The sequence below is a fragment of the Aspergillus aculeatinus genome (assembly GCF_003184765.1).
Source record: "Aspergillus aculeatinus CBS 121060 unplaced genomic scaffold BO66scaffold_42, whole genome shotgun sequence".
Classification (NCBI taxonomy): Eukaryota; Fungi; Ascomycota; class Eurotiomycetes; order Eurotiales; family Aspergillaceae; genus Aspergillus; species Aspergillus aculeatinus.
In genome coordinates, this window is record NW_020291511.1 from 110,808 (window position 1) to 126,476 (window position 15,669).

The 15,669-nt window shown below is 53.2% G+C and overlaps 4 protein-coding genes across 4 annotated transcripts; 2 read left to right on the forward strand and 2 right to left on the reverse strand.

Moving 5' to 3' along the window:
* Window positions 1-503: 503 nt before the first annotated feature.
* BO66DRAFT_403844 (uncharacterized protein) lies at window positions 504-2,957 on the reverse strand (the record flags this gene model as incomplete). The annotated part of the gene is made up of 1 exon (XM_025648893.1): window positions 504-2,957. One exon carries the CDS (start codon window positions 2,955-2,957, stop codon window positions 504-506), a length of 2,454 nt encoding a protein of 817 aa, XP_025501215.1.
* Window positions 2,958-4,919: 1,962 nt separating this feature from the next.
* Window positions 4,920-6,805, reverse strand: BO66DRAFT_393835 (dTDP-4-dehydrorhamnose reductase family protein). Its single transcript, XM_025647849.1, has 4 exons — window positions 6,163-6,805; window positions 6,058-6,077; window positions 5,283-5,994; window positions 4,920-5,224 (listed from the first exon to the last, which is right to left on the reverse strand). The coding sequence occupies exons 1-4, from the start codon at window positions 6,372-6,374 to the stop codon at window positions 5,194-5,196; spliced, it is 975 nt and encodes a 324-aa protein (XP_025501216.1). The 5' UTR covers window positions 6,375-6,805; the 3' UTR covers window positions 4,920-5,193.
* A 555-nt stretch (window positions 6,806-7,360) lies between these two features.
* On the forward strand, window positions 7,361-12,068 carry BO66DRAFT_329165 (Pkinase-domain-containing protein; the record flags this gene model as incomplete). The annotated part of the gene is made up of 8 exons (XM_025644015.1): window positions 7,361-8,962; window positions 9,389-9,561; window positions 9,884-9,954; window positions 10,022-10,089; window positions 10,152-10,319; window positions 10,392-10,993; window positions 11,053-11,694; window positions 11,798-12,068. The coding sequence occupies 8 exons, from the start codon at window positions 7,361-7,363 to the stop codon at window positions 12,066-12,068; spliced, it is 3,597 nt and encodes a 1,198-aa protein (XP_025501217.1).
* A 1,591-nt stretch (window positions 12,069-13,659) lies between these two features.
* On the forward strand, window positions 13,660-15,395 carry BO66DRAFT_441115 (uncharacterized protein; the record flags this gene model as incomplete). Its single annotated transcript, XM_025651315.1, has 2 exons — window positions 13,660-15,137; window positions 15,191-15,395. The coding sequence occupies 2 exons, from the start codon at window positions 13,660-13,662 to the stop codon at window positions 15,393-15,395; spliced, it is 1,683 nt and encodes a 560-aa protein (XP_025501218.1).
* Between the last annotated feature and the right edge of the window lie 274 nt (window positions 15,396-15,669).

The following is a 15,669-nucleotide window of genomic DNA, read 5'->3' on the forward strand; positions in this document are numbered from 1 at the left end:
AGTTCAGGTTTTCGTCACCTTCGAAGATGATACCAATAGTAGATAGTCTGCCTTATGTTCCAAGGTGGAAAATCTAGTCATCAATGTTGTCGGGATTTATGGAAAGTTAACCGCAGAAAAGTCTAAGAGTAGGCATCGATCAAGAGAATGAAACTCAATCTGGAAACATGTCAAGCTAAGAACAATTGGATTGTCTCAACTTCAGTACATCGAATGATAAATGGATATAGATGTAAGGACCTGCACCGATCACCAGACCAGCATTGTCAAATAATGATCGAATATAACTAGAAGTACAATCCATCCCATAAATTCAGACCATATACCAGAAGGTATATTGGAACTAGGCAATAAAGAGGCACAAGGTTCGAGCCATGTCATTCTAGATCGCTGTGATAACACGAAGTCCCAGCCGAAAGGGTATTAACGCCATTGCTAAGTGATTCTCAAGTGCCGTTCAAATCGTAATTTGTATGGTAGTGGGATAGTGGTATGTGTTGCCGCTACAAGCCCCGAAGCAAGCTTCCCTCGGCGAAAGGGTTTTCGGGGGCCATATCCAGCATCGGTTTAGTGGCATTGCGATCTCCGGTTGCCACGCCATGGCCCACGGGAGGACCTGGTGCGGGCGCCGGTTGAGCGCGAGCCAGTAGGCTATGGGGTATGAAGGGGCCGTCACGGCCGGAAACGAGGTCCACGGGGGAGATCGGGGTGGTAGGAGCGGTGTGGTGGTAACGTTGTTGACCATTGATACTGCGCGCGGTGTTCGATCGTTTACGAGTTCTGGGTTCAACGGCGGACATCGGTTCAGCGGGCACTGGGGGCCGGCGCCAGGTAGTAGCCGACGGTATCTGAATGCCTCCTGGGACTTCGGGGCCTGTGGCTGCGTCGATCAAGGGGACGCCCGGGTCAACAGTCACACCCCTTCCCTTGCGGATATGCTGTGGGGGTTCGCTATAAACCGGGGTCAAATCCACCAGAGGCTTTGCTTTGACGGACTGGGACCGTTTCACGGCGCTGAAGTCTGGTGCGTGAGTAGATGTCATGGTGTTGGACCGGCTACTAGGACCAGTATTGACGCGGCGGGTACCCATAGTGCCCACGAGGCCCTGACGAAGGCGGTCCTCATTGTCGCGCTTTTCTTGTTCTTCACGCTCTTTCATGGCCCGTTGGCGCATGGTGTAGGTCCGCCCTAAGAGACCACTGGCTGAGAAAGTAGCTTCATCAGAAGACTCTGCAGCAAGATCAGCCTCCCCAGTCAAAAGTTTGGGAAACGATGTCGGAGGAGGTCCACGCTCGCGGATGCTTTTCTTATGGGAGAACAATTCCTTGGCCTTTGTAGGCTGCGTGCGCTCTGCCAGAGGCAGGGCAGGCGCCTTGATCTCATTGCTGGCTTCTTCAAAAGGGTTCAATAAAGGCTTCTGAAACCGCTTCCCAGCTGCTACCGATTCATCGGAGGATGTGGCATTATCCGTCTCCGACGGCTTGCCTGCTCCAAGCATAGTGACCAGGTACCAGCTGCGCCAGGTCTGGACCGCCTTCTGCCAGTTATCAGCCATGTCTCTGTCATTGGTGGAGAAGTAGTGGACGAAATTCTCGGTCGATAAAAACATCGTCGATTTTTGCTGACTCTTGATGGCTTGACAGAACTTCTTCGGTGGTTTGACGTTGTTCGCCAAAGAGCTCGCTGTTGGCGAATATATATCGAAGTCGGAGAGGTGGCACACATTTGTTTGCTCCTGGCCTTCTTTCTTGGATATTGTAATTTGTCCATCTGGCCGTAGAGTAACATATCGCTTGTCCCATTTGCGGGGCCGCTGAGAGTAATACAAGTAAAACGTCGTCTCCGCAGGCTGGCTAAGTGACACTTTCTGAGCGTCGAGCAGAGAAAGGGCATCGAGACTGGCTGCAGGAACGATGATCAATGAGTTCTGCTCATCGTGGGCCCAAGAGTTCATCACATCGCGTACGCATTCGTACCGACGCAACGGCCGCTCTAATCCCAAATCGGCGAAAGATTCCATCAAGATGAACTTCCCGGGGTCCTCCCCTTTAGCCATGTAAGTCATGCCAGTGGCGAGGATATCTTGCGCGGATGTCGAGGGATTGACGCAGACTTTCATTGAGGTTTTCCTATACTGGACCAAAACGCGACGCTCCCGTGCATTCACGGCGGATACAGGAGCATCGGGGAATTGGGCGACAGGACTAGCTTCGGTCGGACTACTCGCGGAGGAATCGCCCTTGGAACTTTTGACTTGAGTGGCCTTTGCAGTCGCAATGTTGAGGGATCGTCGCTTGGGTTCACGGCTCGTACGGCGACTCGCGGCCGTTCCTCCGTTTGCGCATTTTTCACGCACCTCCTTGACTGGCTTGTCGCGTGTGGTTGTCTCGAAGGGGTTGGAAGTCGGTGCATCCTCACCTCCAGTCAGACGGTCCATTGCATTCTGTCGATGTCTGTGGCGCTCGGCATCTTCGTCCTCGCTGTCATCGGGGACCCGTTTTTCTCGGGTGGCTAGTCTTAGGGCCAACTTTTGTCGAATACGAGCCATTTCTGTTTCCTCGGGTCGATCCTGCGGAGGTTGCGAGACCGAGGTGCCATTGCTTGCTACCTGTGATTTATAGCCGGGTGCAGAAGTGGGCAAAGGAGGCTGTGATGTAGCCTCTGAGGGCTGCTGCGTAGGCGGCGGGTTTCTGCGACGATACCGCGACATGCTTCTTTGAATAGCAGTGCTGCTATTATTGTTTGCGGCGGCGGCATCGGCGTTGGCGGCATGGTCATGCGACAGCGAGGCCGGAAGTGCAGCGATTGGCGGGTGAGCAAGTGGAGGTGGCGGGGAGTGGAATTTGGACGTTCCAGTTGGCGGTGGTGGTAATGCTGGTGGCTGTTTGGTCGCCGCCTTTCGTACACTTCGGTATCGCGAAAATTTCATGGGTGCTGCATGCTGGCCAGCAGACATCATGTCTGGTGTCTCCATGGTCATGGCTGGGAAAGAGTCCCACTGCGATTATAGGCAGAGAACCAAAGGGAAAGAGCCAAAGGTAGTAGAAGTAGTAGTTGATCGAAGTGTGGGGGAAAGGGAAAGAAACCCGTTCTGCGCTGCTGATCTATGAAGTGTAGATATACTGGTAGTGTAGTAGTATCTCAATTGCTGCCCAGGCATATGTTCTTTGGCGTCACACGGTCACAGAGAAATCGCAGAGCGTGAAGACTGTCAATTGCGTCAAGTAGCCGATGGCGCGCGTTTGGAAACAGGTTTTAAATTGCGATGGATCTTTTAGCTCTCTTTCCTTTTCCCTGTAAGGCCGAAAAAAAAGTCACTTGGCTGCTTTAGCTCCAACTGCCGCAATGACGATGATATCAGGCAGCCTGCGGTTTGTTGTTGGCAGCTGGGTCAGTCGCTAAGGTTCCGGAAGTGATCAAGTTGCAGCAACGTGTTGACAGCAGTCACTGAGAAAAGAGGACAGGATTTCACAAGGGAGGCAGAAAGGGTCTACTGGTCGATCCAGTCGACACAAGGGAGAAGGATTTGGGTCAAATAATGAGTGTTCGCGTGTCTCCACCCCCTAAACGTTGCAGGCATGTTTCACAGGGATACAATCACGGCTTCACTTGGAAACTTCCCCGTACAATGAGGGGGTAGAGAGAGGGTGGGGGGAAGTATGAGCAAAGGAGAGTTCTGTTTCTTCCTAGAGAAAAAATAGAACGCAGAAAGGGGGGGCGGGGAGAGGGAGGGGAGGGAGTTTCAAGAAGGAGAAGTGATGAATGTAGGTGGGCAGGCAGGAAGGAAAAAGGAAGGAAGGGAAGAGAACAGACACTGGACAGAAGCTGGTGAGTGTAACTGAGGGACCACGATGCTAGATTCCGTCAAGAACGCATTGTCCAGGCACTTTTTTGTGGAGAGCGGAAAACGGCCTCGCAACGAAAGGGTCTAATTTCCACCGCGGGACGGAATCAAGAAAGATAGTGGAGGGAGGAACTGAGCCCAAGAAGAAGCAATGCCAAACTCAGACGGACGGACAGAAACGAATAGGCTGCATTCAGACAAATCCGTTTCTATTCCTTTTTTTTTTAGTATTTATTTTTTTCCTTCTGGGTTTACTTTTTGCTTATTTCCCCTCTGAATTGTCTGTGGGTGGTGTTCTTTTTTTCTTTTTTTCTTTTCTTTTCTTGACCAGCACCTGCTCGATGTAAGGGGGGAGAAGGGCTTGGTGGAACTTTGAAGTAGCAAAGACGAAAGGGAAGAAGTCTTCAAAGGGACGGGAAGGGATTGGAATTTCCGATGAATAAGAATTTTACTATAGGTCAGGATACAGATCCCATTGGGCTGGCAGGTGATCCTGAACTCGAGATCTTAAATTAATTAAAATGTTCGTGTGATCTCAAGAGCATCCTCCATGACGGCTGGGGAAAGACAGCCAAATTGAGACCCAAAAAATTAAGATGAAAAATTGATAAAATTAAAATGAAAAGGAAAAAAAGGTCTAGACTAAAATAGAGATAGAGAGCGGCTGTTTTCGGTCAGGCTAGGCTTGGCCCCAGCATTTGCCCGCAATTGCCCCAGACTGTGAGGAACGAAAGTCAACTGGATTGCTAGAAGAGATAGACTTGCCTCTGCTCAGGGTTATTCTCGAATGATAGAGGATCTGCCTTCGACATGGGATCTCCGTTCACTATAAATACGATTATGCTTTGTGTCCACACTGAGATCGACTCTATAGTTCTGGATTGTTTGTCTATCAATCAACAATCAAAGTGATGGCTAGTAGATCCGAGTGGATCACTGCCATGCCATAGCCTCAGCCACCACCACTGACTACTTCCCGGCCCGGGTCTCATCCCCCCCTCACCCCCCCGGTAAATGCGCTATTTCTGAGCCACCCCCAAACTGTCAAATTCAACCCAGCTCGTCTTTCTCCTGATTGCTGGACAGCACACTAAAACACAAGTACTGTACAGTACAAACACAACTACAAACACAAGCACAACACAAGCACAAACAAACGTATATTGTATCATCATAATACATAATATTGCATGCTATTAGCGAGCTATTTCTCATTAGTCGGTGATTAACCAATAATCCATGGACATCGCGGTCGTTTGGGATGCAACCTCAAAAGGACTTTTTACCACCGCCAGCATCTCTATACCTCAATTTTCGTTTGGAATCCTTGGTGTTTTTAGGCCGCCACTCATTTCTTGTACGCTCCTAGGTACTTCCGCCTGTAATTCAGTGTTAGATTCCGCCACATACACACAAACATGTCAGGCGTCTACTTACCACCATGCCACAAAGTCCACAGTCCGAACTTCAATCCCCAGATCCTTCAGCACCTTAGTGGACAGATGCACGTCGTAGGGACGCTGCACGGCCGAGTTGGGGTCATTCCCCTCCTTGTTCCTGATCATCCCTACCAGGGACAGTCCGAGCACATCCGCTAGCTTCTCACAGATTTCGTACTTGGTCATCCGATCCTCGGACGAGAACTGCAAGATCTTGGGCAGCTCTTGGATGCGACGACGTTCCTTGATATACTTGATCACAATGTCACGGCACACCCGAGCGACGTCCTCCGTGTTGGTCGGGTACCGCTGTGCCCAGTCGTCCATCTTGATCCCCGCATTCTCATCTTGTGCTTTGTACACCGCATCGATTAAAGTGTTGACGGCGCTCTCTGAGTTGTCCTTGGCCACTCCGTACAGTACGGGCACGCGAAGGATCAGCCCAAGACCAGTCTCTTTCGTAGCCTCCAGTACTGCCAGCTCACCATCCCGCTTCAACCGGCCATACATATTGGGCGGATTGGTCTCCGCGTCGGCCTCGTACGGGGCTTCCCCCTCAACTCCGGGGAAAACGTAGTCGGTCGAGATGTAGATGAGCAGGATACTACGGCGCGACGTTTCCTCTGCGAGAACGCGGGTGGCGTCAACGTTGACTCGACGCGCTTGCTCAGGGTTCTTGTCGCACAAGTCGGGAGACCGGTTGGCGGCACCTGCAAAGGTCAGAATCCAAGCAGGGACAAATCAGTTGCTTTTGCAAGCCTGGCATCACGTACAGTGGACAACGATCTGAGGCCTACAACAGGTCAGTATTGGCATTGGATTCCACTAGAGAAATTGTGGTGCACAAATTACAGCTTCAGTCGGGCAGAAAAACTTACTTCGCCTCGTCAAGGAGAGCTTTGATCGCATCGGGGTTCTCCAAGTCAGCCTTCTGTATCGTGGGTGGGATGGCTCGTGAGTAGCCTTGGCCGACGACAAGGCATCCGGAGTGCTTGAAAGTATTGAAGACCTGGCGGCCCAAAAGGCCAGTGGCACCGGTAACAAGAACACAGGTAGACATGTTTGCAATGGGGTTGTCAGAAGAGGACATGATGGAAAAGAATCGAGCTTTGAGAAGCTGGGACGAGGAAGAAGAGATTCTGGTCGACTGCGGGGCACCTGTAATGACGTAACAAGAACCGCGTGGTGGTTTCACTCGAAAAGACACACCGAAGGGAGACGAGATCGGGTCTGGATCGAGGGATCGCTGGTTCGATGCTTCGATGAGGGTCGAGGAAGGTCGATGGGCGGTGGATTCCTGGAGAGCTGTCCTCCGCGGCGACTGTGATCACTGATCAGGTACCCTGGAGGGCTATTATTCTTACTGCATCGGCTTATTGATCGAGGATGACGAGGGAGATGACACAAACGTCCAGTGACGGACGGGCTTGGCGACGCTTGTCGCTCTTTTCCCTCAACAGGCATCGCTGCAGAAGGACCGTTGGGCTTCCACCTGGCAGCCATGATGCTTGTCGCTTGTTGTTGCCCCTCGCCCTTGGTAGGTGTGATCAGATCCCGATTGAGCACTGGTCAATTAATGGATCGTTGAGATGGAGGAGGATCACCATGTGACGACGAGGGTACATACAGTACAGACAAGAATACGAGTGCTCACCTTGTTGAAAATCGACTGGCTCAAGCTGGATAGCTTCTACTGGGAATTTACCACGTGGTTCTACTTTTGACATATGTCAGGTGTATACTGCATATACTTCGTTGAATTAACTTAGAGAACAGAGTAGTTTAAGCTACCCACTGCTTAACTCTATCGACCACCAACTTCAGTTCGAGGCAAGTGATTAATTACTTACGTACTATTCAGGTTCCCGCGGATCGGACCTTTTCTCTGCCTGAGGCCACGACATCCGTCGGGACGGAAAGACCGTTCGGCGCCGCTGACTCCAAGCCGAGACGACGACTCCATCTCCGCCATCGGGGGGTAAGTTAGGCTTTTTAGATGGCCGCTCGCCGCTCGCCGCTCTATTGACTCTTCCAGTGCCTTTCTCCTCTCCCTCACCTCCCACTCCACACCCCACCATGTCCGGTGCCAGGAATATTTCAGTCGCTCTGCGAAGGGCTCGTGTGCCCAAGCCTCGCTGCTTGTTCCGCCCTGTCGCTGCGGTCCAGACTCCCTCCTTCGCCGCCACACGCACCTTCACTGTTACCGCCAGCGCCAATGCGACCAAGGAGATTCAGTACACCACCAATGCTTATCCCAACCTCAAGCGTGACCCGAAGTTCGCCGAAATCTCTGCCGACGATGTCAAATTCTTCAAGGAGTTGCTGGGCGCACAGTCCGCCGTGATCGATGGAGTGACCGCCGACAACGCTGATGATATCGAACCCTTCAACAGCGACTGGATGCGCAAGTACCGTGGCCAGACCAAGTTGGTCCTGAAGCCCCAGACCACCGAGGAGGTTAGCAAGGTGCTACAATACTGTAATGAGAAGAAGTTGGCTGTTGTGCCCCAGGGAGGCAACACGGGATTGGTCGGAGGCTCCGTGCCCGTCTTCGACGAGATCGTCATCAACCTTTCCCGCATGAACCAGATCCACTCCTTCGATGAAGCGTCCGGAGTCTTGGTGGTTGACTCTGGTGTTATCCTGGAGGTAGCTGACCAATACTTGGCCGAGCGGAACCACCTTTTCCCGCTGGACCTGGGTGCTAAGGGCTCATGCCATGTCGGCGGTAACGTTGCCACCAACGCCGGTGGTCTGCGTCTGCTCCGCTATGGCAGTCTTCACGGTACTGTGCTTGGTGTTGAAGCGGTGCTGGCAGATGGAACCGTCGTGGATGCTATGTCGACCCTGCGCAAGAACAACACTGGCTATGACTTGAAGCAACTGTTTATTGGCGCCGAAGGTACCATTGGCATTATTACGAAGGTCTCTATTCAATGTCCTTCTCGCCCCAAGGCCGTTAACGTCGCGTATTTCGGAGTGGAGAGCTATGACCAGGTCCGCAAGGCTTACCAGGAGGCCAAGGGACACCTGTCCGAAATCCTTTCCGCTTTCGAGTTGATGGATGGGCGCACTCAGAAGCTGGTTCACGAGTCGACTGGCAACAACTATCCCCTCGAAACCGAGTATCCTTTCTACTGTCTGGTGGAGACCAGTGGTTCTAACGCTGAGCATGATATGGCTAAGCTGGAGACCTTCTTGGAACACGTCATGGGTGAGGGCATTGTCGCGGATGGTGTTTTGGCTCAGGATGAGACTCAATTTCACTCGATCTGGCGGTGGAGAGAGGGTATTACGGAGGCCTTGAGCCACTTGGGCGGGACCTACAAGTATGACGTCTCCATTCCTCTGCCCGAGCTGTACCAGCTGGTTGAGGACTGCAAGGAGCGTTTGACGAAGCTTGGCTTCGTGGGAGATGACGATTCCTTCCCTGTTCGGGCCGTTGTCGGCTATGGTCACATGGGTGATTCCAACCTGCACTTGAACATTTCTGTGCGGCAGTACAACAAGGAAGTCGAGAAGGCCATCGAGCCTTGGGTGTATGAGTGGATCCAGCAGCGCAAAGGTAGCATCAGCGCAGAACACGGCCTGGGTCTGGCCAAGAAGGAATTCATCGGATACAGCCAGAATGAGACGATGGTGAAGTTGATGAAGCAGTTGAAGAACTTGTATGACCCGGTAAGGATCATTATGCCCTGTTAATTTTCTTGCATTGTGCGTTGAGACCTAAACTAACTTGCTGTTCGATACAGAACGGAATCATGAATCCGTATAAGTATATCTAGAACCGGACACGCTACCCTGGCACCACGCGATGAATTGTAAATGTGTTGCAGAGGGGTTTGAGGGTGGGAAAAGCTGGACCAAGTTTATAGTCTGAGGAATCTGTAAAATATACCAAAGCGGATATTTAATTTGCTGGATCATATTTCTCCATACCGATGAAGTCCTGCTGACCTCCCCGTACCTGGCGGGCTGCATGCCCCATCTGCATCACTTGCACCATGCAGGGCTGGGGTACTGCGGGTTGCGGTCTTGCAGTCGTGCCTGAGGCAACAGCCGTAAACGGGGAATTTTGCACCCAATCAAGGCCGGGAATACCAGCGGTCCTGCGGTGCCCGAGGCGGTGACTCGGTAGCTGATCATGGATCCATGGTTGCCATGCACTACCACCGCCTGTTGTCTCTGCCGCGTACCATGGAAGAGGAGCGGCTGCCAGTAGTAGAAAAGAATGGGGCACTTTCTGGTCACTGGGCTGAGACTGTGAGAGGACGGTTGTAGTAGTCTAGGTATCGATCCTATCGAAGCACTCGCTATCTTCCCACTTCTTTCCCCCTCATTTCTCTATCCTCTATCTACAGGGCCAGGTTCCACTCGTCCTTGCTCCAGCTCCAGCTCCAGCTCCATCCGTCCTTTCGCCGGACAGGAAATAAATAGCTGACTGGCGGTGCGGGTGCCCTCCCCCCCCCCTTGTGTGCCCTGTTTTAGCTCTCCTCTCTTTTCTTTTTCTTCTTTTTTGCTTCTTTCCCCCTTCTCTTTTCTATTTGTTTCTCTGAGCTATCTCTCCCAGATTCTTCACCTGCGCCGATAGCCCTCCAGCTACGGCTTGCACGCGACAAAAATGGAGGACGATATGGCAAGTCACTACCAGATGATGGAAGAGCTGGGCAGTAAGTCTTTGCCTTCCAATTGAGCCCATTGCGCCGATGACGATGACGGCTGACCAGCATGCTACAGGTGGTAGCTTTGGAACGGTATACAAAGCCATTGACAAGGCTACGGGCGAGATCGTAGCGATCAAGCATGTGCGTGTGACTGGTCTCTTTCTTTGTCCGATCGTCCGATTGACCACTTTCGGCCTTTCTAGATCGATCTCGAGTCCAGCGAAGATGATATCCAGGAAATCCAGCAGGAGATCTCGGTTCTTGCCACCTGCGCCAGTCCATTCGTCACGCAATACAAGGCTAGTTTTCTTCGAGGTCATAAGTTGTGGATTGTCATGGAATTCCTCGGTGGAGGATCGTGTCTGGACCTGGTAAGAACCCACCCAGCACCTCCGCAGCTGAGGAGTCAGCTCAGCTCCGTCCCCTCCGCTAATACTCCCTAGCTCAAACCCGGAGTCTTCAACGAAGCACACGTCGCCATTATCTGCCAACAACTGCTACTCGGACTCGACTACCTGCACAGCGAAGGCAAGATTCACCGCGACATCAAAGCCGCCAATGTACTTCTGTCGCACACGGGCAAAGTGAAGCTAGCGGATTTCGGGGTTGCCGCGCAATTGATCAACATCAAATCCCAGCGCAACACATTTGTCGGAACACCGTTCTGGATGGCCCCGGAAGTCATTCAGCAGTCTGGGTATGATTATAAGGCGGACATCTGGTCGCTCGGAATTACCGCAATCGAAATGATCAACGGCGAGCCACCCCATGCGAGCACCCATCCCATGAAGGTGCTCTTCCTTATTCCCAAAGAACCCGCCCCGCGCCTACAGGGAGATCAGTACAGCAATACCTTCAAGGACTTCATCACACAGTGTTTGACCAAAGATCCCGATCGGCGACCGAGCGCGAAGGAGCTTCTACGGCACAAATTCATTCGCAATGCGGGAAAGACGGAGGCACTACAAGAGTTGATTCATCGCAAGCAGGATTTCGATGCTGGACGAGGAGTGACCCACAAGATTAAGTATTATGCGGAGTCGCTGTATGCAAATCCAAGTTCCATTGCCCATGCTCTTCGTACTGACTGTTTCTGTCGCACAGGAATACTATTCGGAACCTGAACGACGACGATGGGTGGATTTTCGACACGGTGAAAGCTTCTACAACGACTATACGTGAAGTCGAAGACGACGAGGAGAATGAGCCCGAGCCCGAGCCACAGGAAGACTGGGTTTTCGACGAAACCGCCGACCTGATGGACGATCTTTATGTGTCCAGCCCTCCGTCAAAGCATGCGACCAACACAACAGTACGACGAACTCAAGCTCCCGACCACAGCCCATCAATTCGACGGGCCAAGCGACGGTCGAGTGGAGTGAAGCAGCCTCTCGGAGTGGATATGAGTTTCGGCAACAGCCCATCGACGGTGCGGCAGTTCCGTCGGGTGTCGGACAACAAGAGCCCTAGCGACGCATCTTACCCGCCGCAGTACCTTTTCGGAGGGGATGAAAATGCTAGTCCGAAGACGCTATTCTCCGAGCCGAACAGCAAGGAAGCACAACTGGGGCGTCGGGCGTACAGCAAGGCGGTCGGGCTCGCCTGCCAGGAAGTGTTGGGGACCACGGGCGACCAAGAGAAGCGGGAAGCGATCTCACGGCTGGCGGAGGCCTGGAGTGATCTGGAGATGGTCGATCCCGAGGGACTCTATCATATCCTCCGGGCGACGACGGAGAAGCTACAGAGGTAAGCGTGCCTCCCGTGCCTCCCGTGCCTCCCCTGCAGTACTAGTACTTGTCAAATAAAGTTTCTGGGTTGCTAACAACGCTCGTGTTGGTGGATGGTTTAGTGACCCGAAGCTGGCCAGTCTCGTCCCACCCGCAGCTCCACCGGGCGATTCCCCACAGAGGCCGCGACTGGTTTTGGCGCAGAGCAACCCACACCTCAAATCCCACCGGCGCCGCCAGAGCGCCGCCGTGGCCGAGCCTAGCCTTCAACCCACCCAGCTTGCAAACCTCCCCGGGCAACAGGTGCCGGGGATGGAACACACCAAGCAGTTGTCAGACGTGCTCTATCAGCGTTGGTCCGAAGGCCTGCGCAATCGATGGCCCGGAATCTAGAATCGGTTCGCTGCATTTTCTTCAACCCCTTGCATACTGCGATCTGGAGATCTCGAACCCCACGAATCTCAGCGCGAGACAACAGATTCATCATTGTACAAAAATTTGGGCTCACATGAGGCGTTGAAATATTCGGCCACCTGGCCGCCCGCGGTCTTTTCTTTCTATGCGCTGTTTCTTTTCCTTCATTGTTGCATTATTCCCCCTCACTTGGTATTGTTTGTGCTCTCATGGCCTGTTGACACACAGGTCCTAATCTCTCGCACTTCGGGTCCGCTGCTGGTCAACCAGACCCAAAGGAGACATTTTCGGACGACGATATACCCCAGGCTCGTCTCGTCTGGCGAGAGACCGACCATGAGGGCACCGTGGCCTCTCTTTGACATCGGATCTCTTTGCGTTTGTGATACTTGGTCAACCAACGACTATAATTTCCTATGTACCAATTGACAGTCGGATAGGGCTCGGTTCCGGCGTTCAGAACTTTTACTGGTTATATTTCTGCGAAGCCGATATTCTGGCGAGCTTGTGATTTACTATTCATTCTTTTCTTGTCATAGGTTCTCCTTGTGTGTCTACATGTGTTTATTTTTGTTGGACAATTTTCTGGCAAGGTGTGAGATATTAATTGGTGGGATTTGTAAGTAAGGCGAAGTTGATTCTTGCATGCGTGCGTGTATATGAAATTGTGGACATAGTAATGCAATTGGGCAATTTTACAACCCCCCTCATTGCTATGGAAATAAAGACAGGGGAGGGCCAGAAGCAGGTAAAGATAGACGGAGCAATCAAACTGGCCACCCGCGTGGAGCGACTCGTGCTGGGCAGTATTTGGCGGTTTCAGCTTGGGGGCTGTCTGTCAACCACATGATGATCCTTATCAGTTGCAGTTTGCACGCATGTCTTGGGGTTGTAGGTACTCCGAGTATCTAGATATCTTTTGGGTACACTAATCTGTGCAAATTATGGCAAGGCAGACGTCACTACGGAGTGGCAAAGAACATGCTCTCTGTCTTTCTCTTTCTCTCTCTCTCTCTCAATTTCCCTCTCCCCTGAGACGGGAACTGGAAGAGGCGGAGGCGGAAGGGATGCGCGTTGCGACCCGCTACCGAAATCACCGTCTTTTACTAAGTCAACTGAACTTCACCCAACGACCCCCCCCCGTGTTGGGTCTAGTCCTTCCCTTCCCTTACCTACTCTGTCTAAACTTTCCCTCGCTTCCTTTTCTCCTTTCTTCTTCTTCTCCCTTTCTTCTCTGCTTCTAATCCCATTGTCTTTCCGTTCCGTGTCCAGTCTGGTTGCTGCCCACTGTCCTTTGTGTTGTTATTGTTGTCATTGATGATTGTGATTGTTTATCACTGCTGACGGGCCCATACATACATACATACGTACATACATTCTTTTCTTATCAGCCAACAATTGCAATTCCCCTCGACTGTGGCGGTGGGCCTCGCATTTCTCTCCTCTACTCCTCTTCCCCCTCTTCTCCCAATTCCAAGGGAATGAATGTCATGAATACGCTCTTGATCTGTCAATAAAAAATCCCGAACCCTGATCAGCTTCGCGCACGACCTCCATACGCTGGCCCGTCATGGGGGATTTCCCGGGAACGGGCGAGGCGGAAACTGCGCCGGAAACGTCCCAAACAGCGCAGCTGCTGCCATCGTCGCCTGACCAGCTCAACCATCACCCTCACCCTCACCCTGCGTCGCCGACCGGCCGGACTCCCACCCAACTCAAGCGATCTTCCCTCCCACCTCGCCCCCATGGTGCTGCCAGACACGCCAAGCGACTCACACTCAACTTTCCCATCAACATCCCCTCCGGACCCGAAGCTTACGACCTCAGTCTTGCGTCTCCCGGATCGATGACGCCCGTGACACGGACCTCCGCTCATCATTCGCCGGCCCCCCATCTCGGCACCCCGCTGGCGTTTGAGGAGAAGGATGACGGCTCGGGTCTGCTGACCGCGATCGCCTCTCAGGAGAGAAAAGTGCTGGAGCTTCGGGAAGAGCTGAACCGGGCCGAGACGGAGCTGGACTCTTTGAAAAAGCAGTGGGCGTCGACCGAGAAGACAAAGAAACGGACGGAGATCAGCCATCGCGCCGAGCCGTTGGTCTCCCTGCGATCCCCTGACGAGCCCACTTTCCCACATCGCCGAGACCACAGTGTGAGCAGTGCAGGCAGCTCGTCGGCGGCCCAGGTCCGCCTCAGCCGGGAGCTGGAGCGGCGGCAGAGCCTCCGCGCGGCCGCGACCAAGGGCACCAACGTTTCTGCCAACGGCCGACGGGTTTTCCGAGGTTCCCACACTCGGGCCCTGTCCTTGCTTTCCCCAACGACGGGATCTGGGGAGAGCAAGACGGGGTCAGAGTCGGAGGCTGGCAGTCAACGGATCGGTCGGTCCCCGCGGTCGGCGACCTTACCCTCTTCTGTCGAACGCAATGCCATTGCGGGTGGCGTGAGCTCGAAACCTGCAGATGACGTGATTTCGCAGTGGCGGAACACCATGCCGCCCCCGTCGCGCGATGCCCTCGTGCGGACCGGCAAGCAGATGGCATCGGATTTGAAGGAAGGACTCTGGACGTTCTTGGAGGATATTCGACAAGCTACGGTGGGAGAAGAGGGAATCAGTGCGACCGAGTCGCGGGGTGTGCCGCCGGTGCGCCAGCGGGTATCGTCCAGTTCGACATCGCGCAGTCGGGATCGGTTGTCGGTCTACGGAGGGGCTACGCTGTCGCGGTCCTCCTCGGGGAGCAAGGGGTCTGGGGGCAAACATTCTGGTAAAGAGTCTAAACCGGCGGATATCGATTCGTCGTTCTGGAGTGAATTCGGCATTGATCCACCTGGGCAGAAGTCCCCTCGCGCTCGCGGAGCCGCCACTACCCCAAGCGGGCCGAACGAACCCCGATGGGGCGACCACAGTAACCCCCCGGACGTTGAAGACAACTGGGAGTGGGAGTCTCCGAAGCCGAAGAAGACGCACACGCCGTCGTCCAGCCGCAGCACATTGGAGACGAAGCATGACCAGTCGCCGATGACGCAGAACAGCAGCCCCCGCACCAGCGCCAGGTAAGTCTTGTCTTTCATTCTTGGAGGGTATCATCCTGACGGAAACCACCTAGCTTTGGCGACTGGCGCCCGCTGCACGATACCAGCGTTCCGGATCCCAGCGTTTCCGACGGGATTCCCTGGCCGGCGATGACCAAACTGGCGCCGTCGAAGTTGACCCGCACGGCGTCGAACCTGATGGCGGAGTGGGAGCGCAGTCTGAGTCCCTCGCCGGAGAGGAGGGAAATCTTCCCCGACAAGGACGACAAGCGGGATTGATTCCGGCACATTGTAAATACAGCACATGAGGCTTGCGCCCTGGATCTTGAATCGAACGGTAGACGATGGGCTGCAGCCATCGGACATGAAGCCAATACGGATTTACGCAGGGTTATGATTGTTGGTCGCAATACCCTTTACGATGAGCGTTTATTACATTCTTTCACTCGTTGACTTATTTTGGCTTTGATGGCTTTGGATATACGGCCGTGACTGTTGTCTGTTAGATATAGCTGATACAAATGATTTGACAAATAAACCGTATGATTTACCG

Bases quoted from the DNA above. Each gene is read 5' to 3' on its own strand.
- BO66DRAFT_393835 (XM_025647849.1), bottom strand. From the start codon at position 6,374: ATGTCCTCTTCTGACAACCCCATTGCAAACATGTCTACCTGTGTTCTT. The intron at 5,995-6,057 runs GTACGTGATGCC...TGACCTTTGCAG, and splicing joins GCCTCAGATCGTTGTCCACT to GTGCCGCCAACCGGTCTCCC. The intron at 5,225-5,282 runs GTAAGTAGACGC...ACTGAATTACAG, and splicing joins GTGGACTTTGTGGCATGGTG to GCGGAAGTACCTAGGAGCGT.